At 25.5% G+C, this 24,051-nt stretch overlaps 2 protein-coding genes and 1 long non-coding RNA gene across 4 annotated transcripts; all 3 read right to left on the bottom strand.

Annotated features, from left to right (window-relative positions):
• Window positions 1-2,466: 2,466 nt before the first annotated feature.
• LOC113552539 lies at window positions 2,467-6,822 on the bottom strand. Of its 2 annotated transcripts, none has more exons than XR_003405177.1 (3): window positions 6,076-6,822; window positions 3,568-3,693; window positions 2,467-3,439 (listed from the first exon to the last, which is right to left on the bottom strand). It is a non-coding gene; the product is annotated as an uncharacterized LOC113552539 (long non-coding RNA). The 2 variants fall into 2 exon arrangements; XR_003405176.1 differs by having other exon boundaries at window positions 3,600-3,693; window positions 6,076-6,820.
• Window positions 4,609-6,077, bottom strand: LOC113552538 (nucleolysin TIAR). The gene has a single exon (XM_026955402.1). The coding sequence runs from the start codon at window positions 5,973-5,975 to the stop codon at window positions 4,812-4,814; it is 1,164 nt and encodes a 387-aa protein (XP_026811203.1). The 5' UTR covers window positions 5,976-6,077; the 3' UTR covers window positions 4,609-4,811.
• A 7,305-nt stretch (window positions 6,823-14,127) lies between the features above and the next one.
• LOC113554878 (Kv channel-interacting protein 2-like) lies at window positions 14,128-22,904 on the bottom strand. Its single transcript, XM_026958964.1, has 5 exons — window positions 22,716-22,904; window positions 21,755-21,824; window positions 20,948-21,018; window positions 15,818-16,030; window positions 14,128-15,345 (listed from the first exon to the last, which is right to left on the bottom strand). The coding sequence occupies exons 1-5, from the start codon at window positions 22,902-22,904 to the stop codon at window positions 15,235-15,237; spliced, it is 654 nt and encodes a 217-aa protein (XP_026814765.1). The 3' UTR covers window positions 14,128-15,234.
• Window positions 22,905-24,051: the final 1,147 nt, after the last annotated feature.

Here is a 24,051-nt window from a genome sequence, read left to right as displayed (position 1 = left end):
TTAAAATGAGAACTTTTTAATGATTACTGACTAATGAGACGTTAAATGGACAAACCGTTAAGAATTTAAGATTTTAATTGAAATTAATCACTGTGCGACGTACGTGAGCAATGAAAGACGAAAGTACAACTTTATACTTGGTGGTATTAAGGGATAATACTAAGGTATTGCACCCGATAGTGAATTAGGTAGTGAATATATGTATCAAGAGTTTTTTGGAGGATTTGGGTAGCTGAGTTTTTTTAATATCTAGTTTACTTAATATTTAAGTATTAGTATTATCATTAAAAAATAATAAAAATAATATTTATTTATTTTTGTAAGGGGAGGGAGTCCGTGATTATATTTTATACTTCAAATGAGTCCATGGCACAGAAAGGGTTGAGATATAGGCTATAGCCTATCAAAAGTAACAAAAAGAGAACTGTGATTTAACACGAATCAAATACTTTATGAGCTTGAACGTTTTACTAGGAAAGGAAGACCAGAAATTGAGAGATGAATTAGTAGTTTACAACATTAATTAGATTTCCATACTGTCCTATAACTGGTGATTCCTGTGATACTGTGATCTACCTATGAGCTTTTGTATTATGATTTTATGAGCTCTAATCAATGCCTAGTTCCAGGGGACTTAGTTTCTCTATTATATCTTGAATATAGATATTTTTATAGTAATTACCTACAGTATTGTATTACTTTATTAGATAATAAATATTGTCTATCTAAATAATATTGTTAAAATTATATCAAATCTAAACAAGATTAAAATATATGAATATTAATAATAATAATAACAGTAACCTTAATCGAGCTGATTATCATGTTGTATGACATTGTTGGGATATTCTTCCTGCCATGATGGTAGTTGAATATAAGTATTTTATACATCCATATGAATTGTATCATTTCTTTTGGTGTCATATTATGACAGGTGGTTAAGGGGACATAATATCATCAATAAATGTCATACCTACTCTGTTTGTTCAGTCCTTTAAATATGATTTGTATTGGTCAATCTATTGAAAAACTTGCTGTCTAATGTCTATGTAGGTTACTTCATAATTCTTAAACTTATTGGAATGAATATAATACTTACACTTATCATAAGTAAAGCATAAAGGTACATATCATAAATTTTATCTTTAAAAATGTAGATTAATACAAAGTAAATATCCATTTATATATTTTTCTACCATTAGGCATTAGGTACTACAATAAACTTAATACTTAAATTTAAATTATACCTTTGTACTTAGTTTGACTTTATTATATGGAAAAAAAAACCATATGGTTAATGCCATCAATTTTAAATATTTAAATATCAATATTGATACCAACAGTCTACAAAAATATATCACTGCCAACACTTCTATAGTCATTTCAAAAAGGTACCTATCTTAAAGTTAAAGGGTAGATATAGTATCTACCTTATATTATATAAGGTAAAGATTATTCTTGGTTGCTTATATAGAGGATTGGTCAGTATTGTATGTTTTTATTGAGTTTCATAAGTCAAGTACCTATATGATAGTATAACTTAAAAAATTCAAACATACAATATCTATTTAATATTATATTAGTAAGACGTGACTATAATATGTGTAATCACACTATTAGTAAATTAAAATTAAAATGGGTAGGTGATTTTATTTTGATATAAACCAATAAAAATCTGTATTATTTGGTAAAAAACTATTGAAGAATCTTAGTCAATAATGCAATATATTATACTTATTGATAATATTGTATGCGTTGTATAGGTAAGTATATTATGTACCTACTGGTTAGTATATGATTTTATTTTATTGTATTTACTTCTAAGACAAATAAATAAATAATAATTTTAACATATAAATAATACTAAATATTCATGTTTCCAATGTGGTTTAAAGCATGTAATAACTAACAAGTAATAAGGTAATATAAGCTACACAAATGTAATATACAATTATTTTTACTTATTTATTGGTTACAGTTTAAAAGTTACAACTTAAAACCATGATGGCTATTTGAACATTTTTTATCCAGTATATGGTGTAATAATGTAGTACTAATAAATTAATAATTTTCAGGATTTTTAACAAATATTTACATAACTCTGCACTTTACTGTCAGAGTATAATATTTTAATTAATTTAATAATAAAAGATTGTATATAAAAAAAAGAAAAACAATTGTTATTTAATAACCCGTTTTAATTCTTAAATTAATTATTCAGAACAAATATTTACATTTTTAAAACAGTTCAGCTAAAAAAAAAACATACCAGTGTCAATTATTTATTGCTTGATTTGCATTAATATTTTAAGTATTTTAGAAACAACTGACACATACATAAAGGAATAATATAATATGTTATATTAATTTTTAATTGGATATTGTATACAAGAATAATATAACTAATTACATAAATACCAAAATAAAAATAAATATAAATAATTATAAGTTGAAATTTCAGTCAAGACCACATTTTGAACACACATAAAAAAAAAAAAAAAATAAAAAAAAAATAGAATGCCATTTAAAATAATTTATAAATAATATCATAATAGCATAGCCTTATACCTCTAAACATAAAGAGCTTACCATAACATTATTACATTAAAATATAGATAATTTTGAATTTACCAGTAAAATTAATATAATTTCCAATTGTGAATTTGATTATTAACTTTCTTCTTCCAGTTTAAGTATAGTCTGTTAAATTGAGGAACACAGAATAGGTAATTACTTTTCTATAGTTAGAGAAGTAACCAGATTATACTCATGTACAATGTTTTGTTTTTAATAAATAAAAAATTCTTTAATATTTAAAATTTTTTAGAGTTAATATGTATTCCATTTAAAAACATATATTGTCCATCAATATTTAAATAAATACACATTTTTGAATAATTTTGGTTTAATTCATAGGTAACCACTAACCATGTATACACATAATTAATATTAGGTATACCTACTATAGGCCAATTAAATGTTAATAACACTGACAGAGTCTAATTTTAAAGTCGTAGCAGAATCTAAAGATTAAATGTATACTTAATTGATTATAGAAAATAACTTTCTATAAAAAAATAAATATACACTTCAAATTCTTTCAAGTGTTTGATTAATAAAATATAACTCAGAATACTAATAAAATAAAAAGAATAATATACCAATTACCTTTAATAAATGCCTCCACCAGTAGGAAGTAGCCTATAATAAGTAGCCATATAGTACTCTGTCTTAGTGCGCACAGAAGTTTGACTGAATAGTAAGGCATTTACTCTGAAACATTTGTTTCCCTTCAATATGGTATAATTTGTTTTAAACATTATTATTAATTGCACTGACTAATATAGTATGTAATATCCAATTTGTAATAATCCGATTGAAATAGATGTTCAGAATAACATTGCATATTGTTCTTCAATGACCAATAATCATACATTTTCTGAAAACAAATGGTTTTTCAAACATGGTAGTCTGTAAGCTAAACAATGTGTTTATTTAATGAAAAAAGTAACATTTTATTTCTTCAATACAATCGATGATAATAAACACAAAATGGATAAAACATACTATACTCTACTAAACAAACTGAACGTAGGTACCTAATGGAACACAACATTGATAAAAGCCAATCACTTGTGTGGCATTTCTTAATTCTTCAGGCGTTGTTCAGTGAAAAAACAAATATTATCCATCCTGAAAGCATTTATAAGTCAAAATACTTTGTTTCTTGCAAAAAAATATGCAAAAAGGATACTTTTGAAAAATGATTTGAATATAAAACATTGATATTTGATAAAGTGTATTGATTATTATTAACATATAATGAATACACAGTAAATATTTTTATTAGACTTAAACATCTTTTCAGCCCTTTAGGGTTCACACAAAAATGAAAAATACAACTACAAATGAATCTCAGACACCTAATGAAACATGTCAATAATACACAAATTAAATATTAACTATAATAGTATTGTAAAAAATTATTTTATATATTTAATTTATTTGTAAGTCACAGTTTCTCACAAAATATTTTATGATTAATCAGTTTTAATTGTTTGTACCAGTATACAAAATACAAGAATCCATTGTATTTTATACAAATTTTGTTGTCAACAAAGTGTTTTATATTCAGCTCAGACACCTAATTCCAATTAAACATTAGGTATTATAATTAAGTTATTTTTAACTAGGTATTATAATAACACAACAAATACATGAATAGTATATAGCATAATTATAATTATACAAAATTCGCAGTTGAGTTAACTCAAATGGTGAACGCACTTGGTTCTTCATAATTTTTACAACCTTATAATAGAAATAACATCTAAAATAATATAATATAATGAATGCCTAACATCCTATTAATAAAATGTCATACTGTAGTTATACTAGATGGAATTAACAATGTATTTTAATAACCTAATCTAGTATATATATATATGTATATATATATATATATAATATACATATTAAATATTGATATTGATTTTACATAAAATATAAATAAATAAATATATACACACACACATATATATATATAGCCATACACATATATTATATATATATATATAGGTATATATTAATTATTCGACTGAGGGGACAAAATTATACAAAAAAAAATTTAACTTACAATGAGGCCATAAATGTGCTATAAATAATGGAACAGCGGGTTAAATTAAATTTATAATTTTTATTTTCATACATCTGTTTTCTAATATTTTAGTATTTTTTTAGATTTATATACAGAGCACAAATGAGAAAACTTATAAGATTTCAACACTCATAGAAATCTATTTTATCGGTTGTCACTGACTTTGATACTGCATTGAGTAAACCCCAGCTTGCATATTGGCTGGTGTTGACATCTGTTGTCCATTAGCAGCTTGTCCTGTTCCATTACCCATTTGATATGCAGTGGCATTTGCCATCTGATATGGATATCCAGTATATTGACTGTAAGCAGCGGCGCCACCATAGCTGGCTTGCATACCCTGCACATATTGGCCTTGCATTTGAGCATATGGGTACCAGTAATTCATTCCTTGATTATATGCCATATTATATGAGTATTGACCAGTAGTATCAGTACTAGCTGCAGCTTGTGCAGCAAGATTAGCTGCACTATTTGGGTCACCTGACTCTTTACCCCAGAAACATTTAACAGGGTGTCCGTTTATTTCTGTATTGTGTACAGCTTCAATGGCGGTTGTAGCCGCTTCTTTTGTAGAAAACTTAATAAATGCATACCCTTTATCTCGGAATGCTCTAATTTCAACAATTGTGCCAAAGCGTGAAAACACCTGTTCAACTAGCTCTTCTGTTAAGCCTTCAACAATGCCTCCACAGTATACTGTACAATTTGTTGGACTGGACTGATTATAAACATCATCAAATGTTACTGCTCGATAACCACTGTACTTGTTTGGGGCTCTAGGTGGAGGTGGCTTTCTAGTTGACCAATTTGTCCTGATGCTTCGACTACCCAGCCATTGGCCATTCATTGAATTAATAGCATTTTCAGCATCAGATTTTTTTACAAATGATACAAAAGCATATCCTTTAGATTTTAATGTCTGAGGGTCGCGTACAATACGACAGTTGGAAATCTCTCCGAATGGTGCAAATGCCTCTTTCAGAGTGTGTGTTTCAATTTCAGGGCTTAGATCCCCAACAAATATATGATAATGGTTGCTTGTATCAAGCTTAGGCTGATTGCCAGGCGTCGTGGCCCAATTGACTTTCATCTCTTTATCTAAAAAGAGTCGACCATTCATTGCGGCTAGTGCTGTAGCCGCACCCGAATGAGTATCAAATTCAAGGAACGCATAAGGATCACTGCCTGGCTCACGTATTACTTTGCATGCATTTACTGGACCAATGTTTGTGAACAATGCACATAGTAACTCTTCGGTGACTGATGGGTCTAAATTACCAACGTATAGCGTACGAGGGTTGCTCTCGTCACTCATTTTAAACTGTTACTTAAATCGTTTATTTTTATTTTAATAACAAAATAATACTTCGTACGTGTTTCAATAGCAAACGTATTTAAAGTGTTGGTTTACTCACAGACTGTTAAGCGTTTGTTGACGAAACAGACGACTCGTCTCGGAGCGGTTGCACAAACAATGGACGGGCGTATCGTTTTATCCGTTTCGGAAAAACCAAATTGAAACGTACGCGATTCACCGGACGTCGGTAGAATCGTCGGCAGACAAGGTGCAACTATTATACTTAGAGAACAAGCAAACGAAAACAAAAAAAATAATAATAACAATCAAAACACGATTCACTAACGCCTAACGAGATACACCATTTTTTTTCAGGAAAAAAATATAAGTAAAGCGAAAAAGTTCACGTAAATAATGAAAGGTTAAAAAAAATGTTCGTATCACCACTTTTTACAGTGTAGTCGAAATCGGCGCATCCAGTTGCCTGCACTGGTTACCGGTGGACGGCGATGACGAACCGACCGCGTTTTCGTCCACCAGTTACGACGTTGGTAGGGATTATTGTAGTAGTATGTGTTGTGGATCGAAATCGTTTCTCCGAAGCACGGAACGTCGTCAGCGAGAAAACCGACCACCGACGAGTAGTGTGACAATTTGATCCTTCCGGTGAGGCGGCACTGTGATCGTCGCTGACGTAATGCTCAGCGACCGAACGCGCACAGATAGTGCTGTTCAAATATGGCGGCAAAGGCAAAGAGAGCTACACCACTGCAGAAGCAAAGTGGTGACGTTTTGTCTTATGTGTTCTCATCCGAATGGTAGTTACTAACCAGCTAAACAAACAAACGACTTAATATAAAAAAATAATTGAATATTATTTATTTTGTGATGCAACTTATTACCATGTTGTACTTAATTACTATTATTATTAAGTATTAGTTGCCGCCACTTTAAAAGAATCTGTTCTACGAGTATATGTTTTTGTTGTTTTATATTTTTACAACTTCCCTGAAAACAATTATACCTAATAGTTATACATAAAATATTATATTATATTATAATACATATTATGTATTATTACATATTATATGTCTATTCTTGTCTTAATATGTATATACCTACTGTATTCTAACTATATATTGCTGCTAATTATATAAAGCGTAAACGGAAAAAAGTAATTTTTATGTATTTTTTAATATTATATAATAAATAAAAAATTTATTATAATTTTATATTTTATATTTTTTTATTTACATATGCAACGAGAAACTTTTTTTCCTAATATCTATATATTACACCCGTGTGGTCTCCGTCTTACAAACGTATGATTTAGCACATTTGCTTTCAGTAGAACCGATGTGATCATTTTTAATTTTAAAACAAATTGACTTATAATCAATAGGTATTTTTATATTTTAGTATTATACATACTCATAAAATCATAACTTGCTTAAAAATCAAAATATCGTAAAAAGTTTTTACTATAAATCCAATGAGCGATAACAGATAATGTTCTTACCTTTAAGTTTGACAATAAGTCATTTTGCTCTAAAATTAAAAATGATAACTTAAAATCGGTTCTACTGAAAGCAAATTTGCCGTGTTGCACATTTGTCAGATGGAAATAACACATGTGGGTAATAAAGTACCTACTTTTTATATTTTTATATGGTAGATAAATCGCGGATGAAAAGTCCGGATTCAGTTTTTATAGTAACAGTTTTCTATTATATTTTTATTTGATTAAAACGATTAATATCTCATATACCTATTGGTACTAATGGTACTTACATTGCTATACAATAGTGCAGTGTATACATGGCAAATGCCCTATAGGTTTTGAGGTAGACTTATTTTTCACGTTTATTCACATAATGATTTTGAGTACATTTTTACAACCCGTTGTGCATAGATTATACAAATACATTAGCATTATTAAAAATTCAAATGAAAAGCATCTTCTCCGTTGGTTATTTCCCTTTGTAGCCCGTTGGCAATTCGACATTATTATTTATCACAGATTATGTGAATATTGCGCATTTGATAATAATATGTTAGCAATAATAATAATTATATTTTTAACAATTTCTAAATTCAGTACCTTGAATAATAGAGAAAAGCTATTATAAGAAATGCACTTATAAGTAAGTACTAAGTATCTATCTACTGATTGTAGTATACATAACTTGTTAAGTAAGTAGGTAACTATAGGTAAAATAATAATTAATTTTTATAAGCTTATAATTTTCTCTGATATTTTATTATTATAGTATAAAAATTTAATATGATATCAGATAAATTTATTTATGGTTATTATTATAATATTTTATACAATTTAATATCAGTATCATATTTCTTTGACAAAGATTGAGTAAATTAAGTTAGAATAAAAACAACTATCATAATATATGGTACCTATGTTTGTTATGCAATAATTACCACCTGTAACGTAAAATGGATTTCGCAAAGTTACTTTTGGATTGAAAGTAATCGCAAGGTCTATATTCACAATTTTTTTTTAAGCGTTTAAAGTTAGAATTTTGACAATATACATCAAAATTCAAAAATGTACAAATTATTTTGTAGTTTGAAATTTATAAACATTTTTGTTTTTATACCTTAGAATTAAAAATTAATACAAAGTTCTTTATTAGTTTTTAAACCTTTATAAGAAAAAAACAAATTCTACCGTAAAGCCAAATTAATTTTTAATAGAATTTCAAGTATAAATTTTCATGAAATTCGATATTCACCCGTAAAATATTTATCTCTCCTCAAACAATTTTTATATAATATGTTATTGTATTTCAAAAAAAATACTCGTATATTAATATATATTTGAAATTTTCTCAAATATTTATATTATTATTTTCATTATACGATAATATTTTTAACATTTTGTAATGTAAGTAATTTTGTTATTTTTAGGCATAACTGCATAAGAAATTTTAACTATATTTGGTTTTTTTTTTATAAATGTCGATAAATAATATAATTTGCCTGGTTAAAATTCTTGAAAATTTAATACAAAATTCCAAATTCTTATATCTATATAAAAATATTATAATATAGGCACACATTTTTATATATGTATTTGAAGTTAGAATTTTGATGAAATTCAGTTAAAAATTCATAAAATAACCTTTTATTTTTGTATCTAAATTTTGAAAATTGAATACAAAACTCTTCATAAGTATAGTTCATACTGAAACCATTAAATCTCAAAAATGTATACAGATAATTTTTTTATACATTTAAATTCCAATTTGGGCTAAATTACTCATTTAAATAATAAATAAAGAATAAAGTTGTATGTATTTTATATCAATATAAATTTTACTACACGCAATAACATTTTTGATTTCTTTAAAAATTGTATTTATTTATAGGTGCTATCGCTATGAATCTATTTTTATTATCATAATAAATATGTATATAATATATTAATTTAATACAAATAACATAATAAATTACGAAAAATATACTCAACTTTAATTTAAAAATAGAGCTTGCATTTTGGTTTAACACCATAATATCGTATACATCTTTATTAGTGATATCTTTCGGCATTGAGCAGTCATGATACACTCCAAACTTATTATACAACAGAACGATAGATCTTTATGTTTTTTTGGACATAACTATTTCAATCCAAACAACATGTTGGTACATGCAATATGAATAATAATACAAATGATTAAATGAAAAACAAAGTTTTTCATGTATTATACATAAAAAATGTTATTTATTTTATAATACAAGAAATTTTCATAACAATAAACAAATAGTTATTAATTAACGAAAAACAATAACAAAAATACTTAAAAAACTATAGTCACAAGATAGATGGATAAAAAAAGGCGGGAAAGAAAACCGATGAGAATTGAATTATTATGACCAAATATATTCACGTTGTCGCAGCCGTTCCCGGGCGATCGAGATTCGAGAGCAGTGTTGGATATAGGGTTGCGAAAGCGCGACAACTGTGAACAATGGTGACGGTACGATTTAAACGGACTGCGAGCGACCCGTGCGATGTTGTGCACTTGGATTGCAGCGGCGGCGGGCGAAGACGGAGACTCGGGCGAGTACAAGCGCAAATGTAATAGAGTGTAACGACTGGAACTCAACTCGTGCTCGGCCGACGGGATTCCAGGGTGAAAATTCAGTGAACCACTTCACCGATTCATGTCCGATATGTCGTTTTCGCTCCGGTCGAGTTCGAACACAATCGCAGTCGCACCCGAATCTGTGCTTCTGCCGCTTCCGCCGCTGCCATCCCCGAGTACGGGTGAGTCGCGCCGATGCTCAACATCCGGTATCCGTGGAGCTGTCCGATACTCGCGTCTATCCTGCAGTCGACCAGCCGGTCGGACGGTCTCGGTATAAATGTCTTCCTGCACCGCTACCGATGTTCACCACAACACGTCTGTCTGAAAATCACGATCGCGGAAAACGTGATATAGATAACATATACCACCTTGCAAGGTTGTGCCCTCTCGATGTCTTTCGCCTTTTTTATGTCCACCTATCCGAGCGTCCGTCCGTCAAGCTTGACTTCTCTTCGGCTTCTCCTTTAACGCCGATCTCGGTAACACAACGTCGCTTAGTTTTGTTATAACATATACTATCCCCTATTTCAACCCCTTACAGCCCTTTTTTAGTATTAAAAAGCCTATGTCCTTTCTCAGTGTCTAAACTATCTATGTACCAAATTTCATTTAAATCGGTTCAGTAGTTTCGGAGTCTATAAAAATTTGTCCATGTATCTAAGTTTTGAATGTTTAATACAAGATTACTCATAAGTTATAAATTTACACTGAAACCATAAAATTTAAAAAATATTTAATTACAATATGTTTTAATTTTAAATTCGGACAAAATTATTTATGTACTATTTATACTAATAAATAAAAATATTAATTGTTATATTTTAAAAACACCCGTGGCCTCGTGGAAACTTAAGACTTATTTAATTTATTATATATTATTAATTATATTTTTATGGTTTTTACTTTACGCAATGAATGTATTTATTTATTTTAAGATATTATCTATTTATACTATAAATATACTTTTGCTGTTTTACAATATTTACAGAAATGTGTTATCACATTTTAGTGAAAGAACGATAGAAGTTGATATAATATTATGGTACGTATAAATACATATTATTTAATAATAATTAAATATTAATAATATAACAAATGGAATAATATTCGATAAAAATTATATCAACCTACCGACTAAAAGTATAATGTAGTATAATAAAATATGTTTGAGGCGAGGGCTTCAGCACTAAAGCTTCCCCTTGGTTGTATCACTGTAATAAAATCATAACTAATGATCTATAAAAAAAAAAAATTATAATTTCTATACTATATAGTTAAATAATATAGCAACAATGATTATTTTTAAGTATAAAGTAATTTTTTATGTAAATATGTAATAATTAATAGTAATTAACTATTAATAATACGTAATAAATAAAAGTTTAATATTACTGGAAACCATCATCATTATTATATTCACTGTAAGTAAGAATGTATTTAATGATAATTTATTTATTCAAAGATAATAAGATATATCTAATAAAATTTACCAAAACAATAATTATAATTTATAACATAATATAATTTCCAAAGTGGATTGATGAATGGTTTTAGATACTTTCTAGGTCGTATACCTATTAATAGTGTTTAGAATTATATTCGTGGTTATAATTTTCGTTTAGTACATAATTACCTAAATAATTAGATTTTTAAAAGAATAGGTGAAAATGTAAAATATTTTGTGTCGTCCGTTAATTTATAGTGGATGTGGAGGTACTTATAATCGATATATATATAAATATATCGTATTATGGACTATAGGTATATAATATAAAATATAATTAATATATTTATAATAATAATTAGACTTTAACAAATTTAATTATAAAAATCATTAAAAAAAGACCACTCTGTATGACAGAGATCATGTTGGTATAATTATTATTATTATTGATACTTTGTTGATAAAATATCTTACTTAAAAAAAGACATATCTGTTATGATATAGGTACAGTAGGATATATAAGTATCTAAATAAGTTAAATTCATCTTGAAATACATTTTGTTATTTGTGTAAGGGTTTGTTACTTGTTACTTTAAACTTTTAATTAAGTTTTAACTTATACCTGTTATAAGCGCTACTTACCTAGATATTAATTTAAAAAATAATATAATTAAGTTGCTCATTTGTGCAAACCATGCATTAACATGATTCTCGTAAGAACTTTTTTTGTTTTATATAAAAAAAATAAAAAGTAGGTAAATGTAACTTAAATTTAAAATTAATTAGTGATTTATAATATTATTTTTTAAACGTGGCTTTAATATACTTACACATTATATAATTGTCGAGTCTATCTTATATTGGATGATTTTTCAGACGAATGATCATTGATCAGTATGATCATACAAGACTATGAAATGTATTATAATCGAGTCTTCATAATTATTAAAATTAAAATTAAATTAGAATTTTTAATCTTCAAACAAAAATGTATAATAATTTTATATTCATGATCATTAATTGTTAGAAAATTAGCAATTGTAATGGGATAATTTTTATTTACAATAAATTACAATGAATTTTATCGAAATATAATAGAACATCACATATTCAAAAGGCATAGGTACATTATGCATAATATAATAATAATAATAATAATAATAATAATAATAATTATAGGTACAATAAATTTTTTATTATGATAAATTTTAAAATTCAAAATAAATATCATCGAAAATAAGTTGTGCCTAAATTTGCTAAATAAATGAATTAAACACCAATTAAATCAAAAACTAATTAAATAGTATTTATTATAAATAATAAAATATGATTGGACGACTATCAATTCAACCACAACTTATTTTCATTGAATATAATACAGAGTTCCAACAGGCAACAATAGTCTACATGAACATTTTACATATTCCAATATAAATATGTAATAATAATATTTTACAAATGACTTTATAGAACAGTGGTTCCCAACCTCTTCTATTCTACGCCCTTTTTAGAGACTTAAGTCTTGCTCCTCCTATAAATTGAAAAAAATTAAATACATAATTAAATAAATACATATTTTACTTTGTGACGACAGATTGTGCCTTCTCGGAAATGTGTACACGCCCTCTAGGTTGGGAAACACTGTTATATAGAACATAATATTATAATATAAAATAATTTAATATATTTAATATAGAGTTTGGAATAAGTAATTATACATATTTAAATGAACACAATGTCATTTTAATACTTCTTTATTACTTAGACATTTAGTTAATAGTTATACATAGGAATTAGGCAAAGTAAACAATAAATTAAGTTGGACATTAATTTGTTTTTAAACTATACATTAATTCGTATAAACACAAATTTAACGGACGTTAATTACTACAATAACTCGTATTGTAAATTAAATGTATTGTTAGTTGTTGTAGTTTCGTTCGATTTCGATAATAGTTTTGATATAGATAATTATAGATATTTCATAAATTTAATATCATTATAATTTAAACTGTAGAGATAAAATAAAACAATTTTATTGAATCAAATCAAATTGTATTGTTTTGCATATTTTGATTTATTATGAAATAACTACATTGCTATAAAATCAATAATTGCTTAACTACATAAAATATATTGTATTTTGGATCTATTGAAAATACATATTACCTGCGTTTTATTTTTGATATGTGTTTCATGTAAACAATTAAAGATAACATAATATAAAAAATGGTTTATATTTTCTTTTAATTGATCAATGAATTTATGTATGAATAATAATAAAAATATTGTACCTATACTCTATAGGTCGATATATGAACTATAAAAAAACATTATGTATAACAGTATCTATGTACCTTTTTTTTTGATCTTCACAAGTTGAAGTAAAATTTTTAAAACGTATCAAAGAAGAAACAAGTATCAATAAGAAAAACTACTAAAACAATTGAAACCTATTAATGTAGGCCATTAGAATATGAACTATTAGCTTATTTAATATTTTAGTAAATGTATTTGAACGGTTTAAAAAAACCACTATTATCTAACAATTATTAGTATTGTCATTGAATATAAGTAAATAACAATAATAATAACGCAATACCAGTAAATACGATAGAAACAAATAAATTAGTAGAACTTAAGTCAAAGAATTAGGTACTAAACAATCGTTTGTTCGATTTTAATATTTAAAATAAATTATAATTACTTATAACGTGAAAACATTTAAGTATCCAATAGGAAGAACAATTGGACACTATTTTTAGATTACCCTGTAGCGAACAGAATTATTTTAATATTTAGTATAGTAACTTCACAATTATGATACAAATATCATGTTGTACAACTACATTTACTGTGAACGAAATATATTTAAAAACATTTTTTTTTTTTTATCTTATGTAATAAATATTATTCCAGCAAATTCTATTAAACGTCTAAAAATCGATAAAAATACATGATAATATTTTGTTTCAAGCCAATAATTATAGGTCTTATTTAATTACGTGTTGTGTTTAGGCGCGAAAAACTATAAAACAATAATAGTAAACCAATATGGTTAGATGCGGTATTTGATATACAGATAGATGCGTTTCCGGCGGTAGTGTATGGCATAGTACAATAATATATTATTATTGTTTACTATAACGATGCGATTGTTTCCGGTCCGCGTACATCATATATATTCGATCGACGGCCGTGCAGAATTCATTGTTAAAAATATAACGTTAACAACTTAGAAACAATAATAAAACAGCTTTTCGCAAGTATTTCTCATTTTGTAGCCAAACTGCAGCTCATATATGATATAATGGTTTTACAACCTATAAAAAAAGTGCATCAGGAAAGTGGGTTCTTTTATTATAAGTACAAAGATAGCTGTGATAGTGACATTCCCCTCATTTATCGTCTTATTTACTGAGTAATATTATAATGAGTATTGAGTATACATATAGAAAGTAGTGATACAATTTAGAGATTATACAACAATTTATTAATAAGTTACGTCAACAAGTTTCTCCTTTCAAAAAGCCAAAAAGGGATCACCGCAGGCGTTTAGCGGAGTTTTTCGATTTTGTATATTGTTTTTTTGTTTTTTGTTTTTAAATTTTATTCTTTCTCGTCACCAGTCACCACATAAGTTTATTTCGTCTGTCTACCAATTGAATAGGCTCGCCCGGTCTCTCGTGCCTACGCGCACGTCGGACGAGCGTGGCTCGTTTCACAAAACAGTGTCCAGCGTATCTAGCGACTGGAGTATTCCTTCGTCCCGGCTGCACCATTCAATCAACTCGTCCAATGTCACGTTACCGTCATTGTTTTTGTCAATTAACTGAAACAAACAACACCGAATAACGATTATTATTTCAAATGAATAACAAATTTGTGCTGCGCTCTTATAATATATTAGCATGATTTATAAATTATGTCTTTACGGATATTGCAACGTGAATAATGGTCGATATTGATAGAAATATGCAAATATTATGAGACGCAAAAACTCGATGAAAGTAAAAAGTAAAAAAAATATATGCACCAAAGTTGTATATTTTCAATACATGTATATGATTATAACATGATAAGCACATTTATTACTGTTTTTATAGAAATAGATTTAGAATTAAAGTATTTTTTTTTTTAGTTAGATGAAGTAGGTATAAAAAATAGGTAAAATTTAAGATAAGTAATACATAGTATACTTGTACTACTATATACCTCTGTGTCTTTTTACTTTCTTTAATTTATTATTGTTTGTTTTTAAATCTGAACTTGTTCTTAAATAATTACGATAATTAGCAACTTACATGAAAAATTCGGTCAACATGGTCTTTTGCAGATTGGTCATCTACTTGTGGGTCAGTATGTCTCCCTAGCATGCTATAAATGGAATGTACTACGTCTTGCATTTCTTTTTTTGTTATAACTCCGTCTTTATTGAGATCGTACAAGCCAAAAATCCAATGAAGTTTCTCTTGAACACTTCCTCGAGAAACTTTGGACAATATGGCCAAAAAATCCTATAATAAACATAATGCGTTGTATTAACTAAATCAATATTGCGATAATATATGTATTGAGTAATATTTATTTAATTACTAGATTAGATAAAGCAATGAAATCCGTCACTCTGTCAGATTAATCTACAACAATTGTTCTCAACCTCTTCTATCCTACGCCCCCTTTGTAGGTTTTCAAAAATCTCGCGTCCCCTCCTATAAATCGAAAAAAGATCCATTTTTTCCTACATTTTAAAATAAATTTAATATATAAATATTTACTTCGTAATAACAGTTTGCGCCTCCCTAACAATATTTACACGACCCCCAGGTTGAGAACCACTGATCTGTAGATACAGAGTGTCGCAAAGTTAGTTCTCGTACGTATAGTCTGTAAAGTATATTATAAAGCTTCCTATTATGTATTAGTGTAGTACTCCTCATCACATTCTGCCCAAATTTTAAAAATTATTTATATTTCTAAACATTTTAAATAACCAATAGGTATTTAATACAAAATAATAAAATAATCTTATAGTTTATTAAACAAGATAATAAATAGACATGAAGCTTTTTTAACATAGTTAAAATTATTTTTAATTTTTTTTATTATCATTATAATTTTTAAATAACATTTGTAGTATATTTTTTAAATATCGTTAGTAAAGATTATGATTTACAATTGAATCAAGTTTGATGTAATATATTACTGTAGTGAATACAGCCATCCGGAAAACAAATATATACGTATATAATATAATATATGATTATTTTCCGGTTTAACGGACACGCTGTGTCACTGAAAGGTGTAGCACGATAATTCGTTATAGCGGTCTGGGTATACCTATACATATATTATTTTTAAAATCAGTAACGTGTAGGTATATAACAAAAATAATAACTTTTCCAATACGTGACAGTCACATAAAACACCATTATATTATGCATGACTGACATTTATAAAATAATGTGGATCACCAATTATACCATTAAAAATAAGCACCTGTACAGGAGATGAGTAATTTAAACTTTAATCGTGCCAATGTAGACGCGTAATAAAATTATTATTATTAGACAATATTTATCAAACCCAGTATAAATAAAATATCAGTATGAAAATGGGTTTTTTAAATTCATTTTGATTTTAAGGTATTTTTATGTTATTTAACACAATTTATGGTATTGTAAAGTGAAAGTTTATTACCACATACCTACACATTAGACAGCTATAACATATTTTCTCATTGAATATTTAATTCAGTATATTTCGCACACAAATGTTAACATTAAGTTTATAACTTAACCACTCATGTTGCTAGTTTTCAGTCACAAATTAATCAGAGCAATAAACAACTATTGGTTCGTAGCTGGCCTTATTATGACAATAACTAAATTATCAATAAATTACCCTATATATTTATTGAAGAAGAACTCCGAACTGCGTGTATTATTATTAATGACATAACTTATTTTGGATTGAAACTATGTAAAGTTTATAATACTGCGTCTCGATTCACTGTTATCAAAATTTTATTTTTTTAAGATACGATTATTTAGAAGACCTCTGCTAAACGTTTATATCATCTTGTCCTTTATATTTTATAAGTAAAATATTACAAATCAAATACATTTATAAAAGCAATGCAGTGAAAATATTGGAATTCATCGCACATTTAATGACTATCGTTCAATATTAATGGGTTCATTCAATATGGGTTTTTACTTATATTTATTGATTTTAGTTATTATATATATTATTTAACTAAGCCATGACAGGATATACAGATACCAGTTATTTGGGAATTCGTCTCGCTTCACTTCACCCGGCATGGGATAGTGGTTATAAATTTGAATTCAATGATAAATGAGTGAATTTGAAAAATAGTTCTAAACGTGAAGTTATTATAATTAAACTTTAAAGTATTGTGAATATATAACTTTTTGTTTTTAAATTGTAAGTTACTCATTAAAAGAATAACCTCTCAAATATGTTTTTACGTATGTTGAATGGGTACGAATTTATATTTCAAGTATAAAAATATGTATTCAACTTAAAAATGATATGAAAACCATCTTAATAAAATTGAAAATGTAATAATAATTTTATATAATAATAAAAATGGTGCCTATCTAATTTATGGATTTTTTTATTTTACACATATAATTATGGTAAATTCCATTGAAGAATAACTGTATAATTAAATAATAATAATTAATATAATATAAGTATAAAATAAAATAAAAAAATGTTCAAATTTAAATATTTATCTCAAAAATGAATGAACTCTGTTGATTATTTTACGTAAAAGATAATACATAAATAAATATTTGATGAAATATTAATATTATGATTTTCGTTTCATTAATAAAAAAAATATGCTGCATATTTTATAATAATGGTAATAAATTATTTGTCTATAGTTTACGCTAGAAAAACTAATTAGAACATTTTTAATTTTAAATAAATTTTATAAAAAAGGTTGGAAAAGATTTTAGTTTTATTGTAAGTTAACTGTTGATTGTAGTCTAAGTTAGATTTCTTATGTTAATTAAATTTCACGAGAGAAAAATAGCTTTAAATGAAATACAGTTGTTTAAAATAAAAATAAATAAATTATTCAAGCAGATTATATTTATTTTTAATCATAAAACCTTACACTGTGTTTATTTAAATACAATTAGTAAACGATTCATTAAAATATAAGGAATGGAATATATTTTATTTAATATCTAATTTTTACACTAAACACACCATATTATAAGTATTAAGCATATTTTATATAATATAATATTATTTAATACTTTATATTTGAAATAAATATGAATTATTTATTCTGATTACTTATAATAAACATATTATATACCCTAAAGGTATTTTTTAATAAGACAATTTCGTTTACGATAATTTGTGTCAACTTTTAAATTGAAATCACTTTTTTTATATTAATACGATTTGTAATACGATTTATATTATTTTATTACTATCTAATTTAATTAACAATATCTCAATAAAACACAATTTTATTAATCATTTGAATTTTAAATTTATAAAATAAATCATAAATAATATGAAATGTTTGTTATAAAAAATATTAATTTACAACGTATCTATACATAATATCATGAAGTTGTATTTTTATTATATTTATTGATTATAGTTCAGTAGTATTAAAATGTTTATAGGTATATTACCTCGATGGAATTTCAAGACTTCGAGGGAAAATTAAAATCTAGACAATAGTTATTTATTGAAAAAATATCGTAAAAATAAATTGAAATTCCTTTAGGTTATTATTATTAAGTATTTCGGTAACACACATAAAATGTATTATAAAGTTTATTTTTATACAGAACTGAGTAAGCTGAAGTTTTATAAATCTAAGTATAGAGATATTGAAATTAAATAAAACACAATCACTCATAAATATTAACATTAATATTTCAAATATATATTATAATATTTAGTGGTTAATATCACTTAGAACTTGCAAGCCTTATTATTTGAATGTCTCTATTTTATTATTAATAAAATATATAAAAATAATTTGAAATCAGTTTTGCAATGAAAATTTAATTTTAAATAATTAATAATTTATTTATGTATAAGTGAAGTGGGTTAATTTTAAACAATTATTGTAAATGTAAATACAATGTTCTTTAAAGAAAAAGTAACAATTAGGTTTAATGTTTTAATTAATTGTATAAAACTGTATAAAAGCATGACAAAATTAAAAAAATAAAATTCCTAACAATTATAATTGTTAATATTTTAGTATGAAACAATTTTATTTGCATTTGTTTACATTTATCCAACTCACATCTTATTAGTTTAATTTATATTCCTTCTAGACAGTGTCATATCATACAACCTATACATTTTTACAATGTATACATATAAAACATAATTGTTTTCTTTTATATCTATATTTAATTTATTTTGAAATAATTTCATAATTCAACTACAGTTTTTTAAATACATCAAGGTTCTACGTCAACACTCTATACAATTGTAAGCGTACATAAAAAAGGTTTTTTCATGATAATGGTTGAAAATTATTAATAAGAAACTTCAGGTATTTTTTTTCCGTTTTCATTTTTATGATGAATAAAAAAAAGTTTTTATTTTTATTTTTCGATTGGAAAAATAAATTTAAAAAAAAACCCTCGTTTAGATTAAAAAATAAGAGTAGATTAATTTACAAATATGTCAACTATGATATACTATATAGTATATAGATAAATATTGTGCAACACACACAGAGAGATAGAAAGAGAGAGAGAGATAAACGGAGAATGTAATCATTTTACATTTCATCAACTATATCAAAAATTCTGTTTTTTTTTTTAATATTATAATTATTTAAACAAATTAACTTACCTCGACAGATTAGATTGATTATTTTTAGAAAAAAAATTAACTAACACATTTTCAGAATGTTAGGTACTCGTATTAAAATTTATAGCTATTTATTGAATTGCACTAATAAATTACTAATAAATAAGATATTATATATTTTATAAGTTTAAATATTTAGGAAGAAATGTATAATTACTCAATACAAAAGAGCATATTATAAAATCTAAAGTAAAAGTAAAGAATTACTTTGAAGATGAAATACGTGCAACAAGTTCTATAAGTACACATGTTATTATTATTGTAGATAATACTATAATATGCTTTATGCTTTATCTGGCATAGTTTCCAAATGTATTCTTGTTGATTTAAGAGTAAGTACATATGTGTTTACGGACATCCGGTGTTAAGTTTAATTTATTTTGCTAGGAGAATCGTTTAATTTATATCTAACTTTATATGCATCCAACTCATATATATTTATCAATATGAAGATCAAAACTATGAAAAATGTATATGTTAATCAGACATTAATAATGTAAAACTAATTTACTGCTAAATATTAATAAGCAAAATGTAATTACCTCGAAACTAATTTTTCCAGTTTGATTTCTCTTGATTGTATTGAACACATATTGGGCATATTGTGAGGCATCTAAAATAAATGGTATACATAAATTAACACACACTTTAAATCACATATCATTGTAAGACTAATACACTTCTCTCTCTACTTAGAATTTAAAAATAGTGAAACAATATGAAAATTCTAAATGATGATGTGTTAAACCATATATATTGTCAATGATAAGTATACTATCGCATACTATACGTGAATACGTGATATATTATGTATAAGTAATTTAAATCAGATCACTTTATTAATGAGATTAATTGTGTTATCAACACAATGGATTCCTGATGGATTTAAATACGTTATATGATAATTTAGAATTTAAAATTAATTATTATTTATCAAAAATATAAATAGCTATACTTGGAGTGAATATCATAAATATGTTCGCAAGTCATATGAATAAATAAAATAATATTAAGAACTTAAGTATTTATAAATTAATTTTATATAATTTGATAATTTTTTAAAAATGCTTCATAAAAAAATTCATAATAGTAATAATTACATTGTTTTTTTTTTTAATAAAATAGTCACGAGTCGCAAGTTGGCGACTTCATAGAACTGGCTATACCATAGAAATGAAATGTATGTAATACATGAATATTAAATTAAATATTCACATAGAAAATGACATATAATATTTTGATGTTATTTTCTCCCTTACAATTATTACTTGATATTATATAAATATATTGTATCTTAAAAATATTTAATAAGACATTTATGTGTAATATATATTAATTTATTTACTAACCACCTTGGGGAAAAAATTGTGAAAATATGTGCTTGAACGAATCTTCATCTACCATACCAGTAGGACACTCCTAAAACAAAATGTAAATATTAGTTAAAGAAATGTATTTAACTAAAATATAAACGAAAATAATTATAGTTCAGATTTTTGTACTTTGAAAATTATATAAAAATATATCTAAATTATAAAATTCTAATATTTTACATTGCTTAAGTAGACATATGCAAATTTTATAACTTTACTCTTTTACCAGGATATATGCGAACAGTATTATATTGCTTTAAAAACTAAATAGTTCATGGAACCAAAATTATTTATTAGAAACATCTGTGTTAAGTTAATTTTAGAAAAATCTGTTTTTGGTAGTTTAAAAGCACACAAAACTTTAAGTTTTTGTTTTAAATTTATATACATTTTAGTTGAGAAAATGAATTTTTTCAATTTTTCTTGTAGTTATCTATAAGTTTATGAAGTATGGCAAAAAGAGATTATATTATTAGAAATATAAAGAATTATTAAATCAATTATTAATTTTAAAAAAAATCTTTATAATATAGACACGTTATATCATACGTCCATAAATAATTTTGTTTTGTGATAAAAAAAAATTAAACTTAGATCTTTACCAATTTAATATTTGTTCTAAAATTAAATCAAGCAATTTTAATAAGGTTGCCTATTTTTTTACGTTTAAAAACAAAGATTGTTTATAAGTAATCAAAACCACTCTTTATTATCATACAGATGAGTAAATTAATTAACGCAATGAGCTTTATGCTTTTATCTGCGAAGCTTGGTATTATTAATCATTATGTCTTACGAAAATGCAATGACGCAAGAAAAATGTTTTCCTTTGTTAGTCATATACTCCTAGTTGAGATGTTAAAATTAATTTTCTTTAATGCTGTCTCGAAGTATCAAACAAAAATAAATGTCAAAACTTTACATCATAGGAACATACCTGTTTAAAACCTCTATAAATTAGTTGGATTTCTTTTTTATTGAACTTGGTGATTTTTGTGAGCTTTGTTAACTCTTCTGGTCTGTACCTCGAAACGTGTATATTGAACTCATCAATATCTTCTTCTGTAACACAAATCAAAAACAAATGTATGAGTATTGCGAGTAAATGGTTTTTACTGATTCCCATATAAATAGGTATTATAATTGTATAAATTACGTGAATTACGATGATAATTATTGATAATTAACCATGATAAGTATATCTAGACTACTTAGAATCATTTAAACAACTCTAAAGTAATTTATTTAATATTAAATATACCCACACCATGATAATATATTACATTTACATACAATATTAAATTAAGAATATTATAATATACCTATCTACCTAGGTAATAGTAAAACATTTATTTTAATTTAAATATTTATCACGGTTATCGGATATTATTTTGTATTTAATACAAGTTGTCTTTAAAATTAATAATTACAAATGAAAAATTAAAGCATTTTTAACTGAAAAAATAATTAAAATTTTTTCTGGAAAACAATTTTGCATATAATAAGCACTAATGTATGTGATGGTTTTTATTGAATACACAATTTAAAAATGATAAAATAGATAGGAACTTAATGTACGTTTTACAACTAATGATAGTCGGGTAAATATACTATAGTTTCAACATACTACTTCTCCAGTACTCCGCCTTAAAATTAAATTATTCCAAATTAAAATCCTATCTCTGCTTAATATTTTGCTCTGGTGTATCCTCCTCCTAGTTGACATGTATAAAGTAATGAGATTAAGGTCGTAAATAAAATACATTTAATGTTTGTAACGTGTCTAAAAATGGGAGGCTTTTTTTCGCTTTAATTTATTTTGATTCATTAGCATAATATTCCATAGCATATAATACAAATTATAAAAGTTAAATATTTACGTACGTAAAAATAATACCACAATTTTAAGTTTATTTTAGTCATTCTATTTTACTACAAATAATTAGTTTTGTAAGTTCTTAAAGCTTAAAGAAACAATTTTTTTACCATACATTTTACTGTTTACAGTATGTTATTGAAATTTTGCTTAAAAATATATGAAAATATTTTCATATCTTATATACCACCTTGGTATGTAAATAATACAAATTGTGTTAAATTTAGATAAATTGACTACCGCATATTATGTAAATATTTTAGTGAACATTTTTATCCGGAAAATATATAAACAACGCTTAAAACCAATAGTTTTCACTTTGCACAACATATTTTGTAAAAATAGATAGTGTCACGAACAATAACAAAATATTAAATATGTAATAATATCTAATAAT

This window comes from Rhopalosiphum maidis, chromosome 2 (genome assembly GCF_003676215.2).
Source record: "Rhopalosiphum maidis isolate BTI-1 chromosome 2, ASM367621v3, whole genome shotgun sequence".
In the NCBI taxonomy this organism is placed as follows: Eukaryota; Metazoa; Arthropoda; class Insecta; order Hemiptera; family Aphididae; genus Rhopalosiphum; species Rhopalosiphum maidis.
Note: the sequence above shows the minus strand (reverse complement) of the source record. Positions and strands in the feature narration are given on the sequence as shown.

Excerpts from the sequence above, each read along its gene's own strand:
- LOC113552538 (XM_026955402.1), bottom strand. The coding sequence starts at position 5,975 with ATGAGTGACGAGAGCAACCCTCGTACGCTATACGTTGGTAATTTAGAC.
- LOC113554878 (XM_026958964.1), bottom strand. The coding sequence starts at position 22,904 with ATGGGAATCAGTAAAAACCATTTACTCGCAATACTCATACATTTGTTT. Across the intron at positions 21,825-22,715 it reads TTTATAGAGGTTTTAAACAG|GAGTGTCCTACTGGTATGGT; the intron begins GTATGTTCCTAT and ends ATTTTGTTTTAG. Across the intron at positions 16,031-20,947 it reads CTGGAAAAATTAGTTTCGAG|GATTTTTTGGCCATATTGTC; the intron begins GTAATTACATTT and ends TGTTTATTATAG.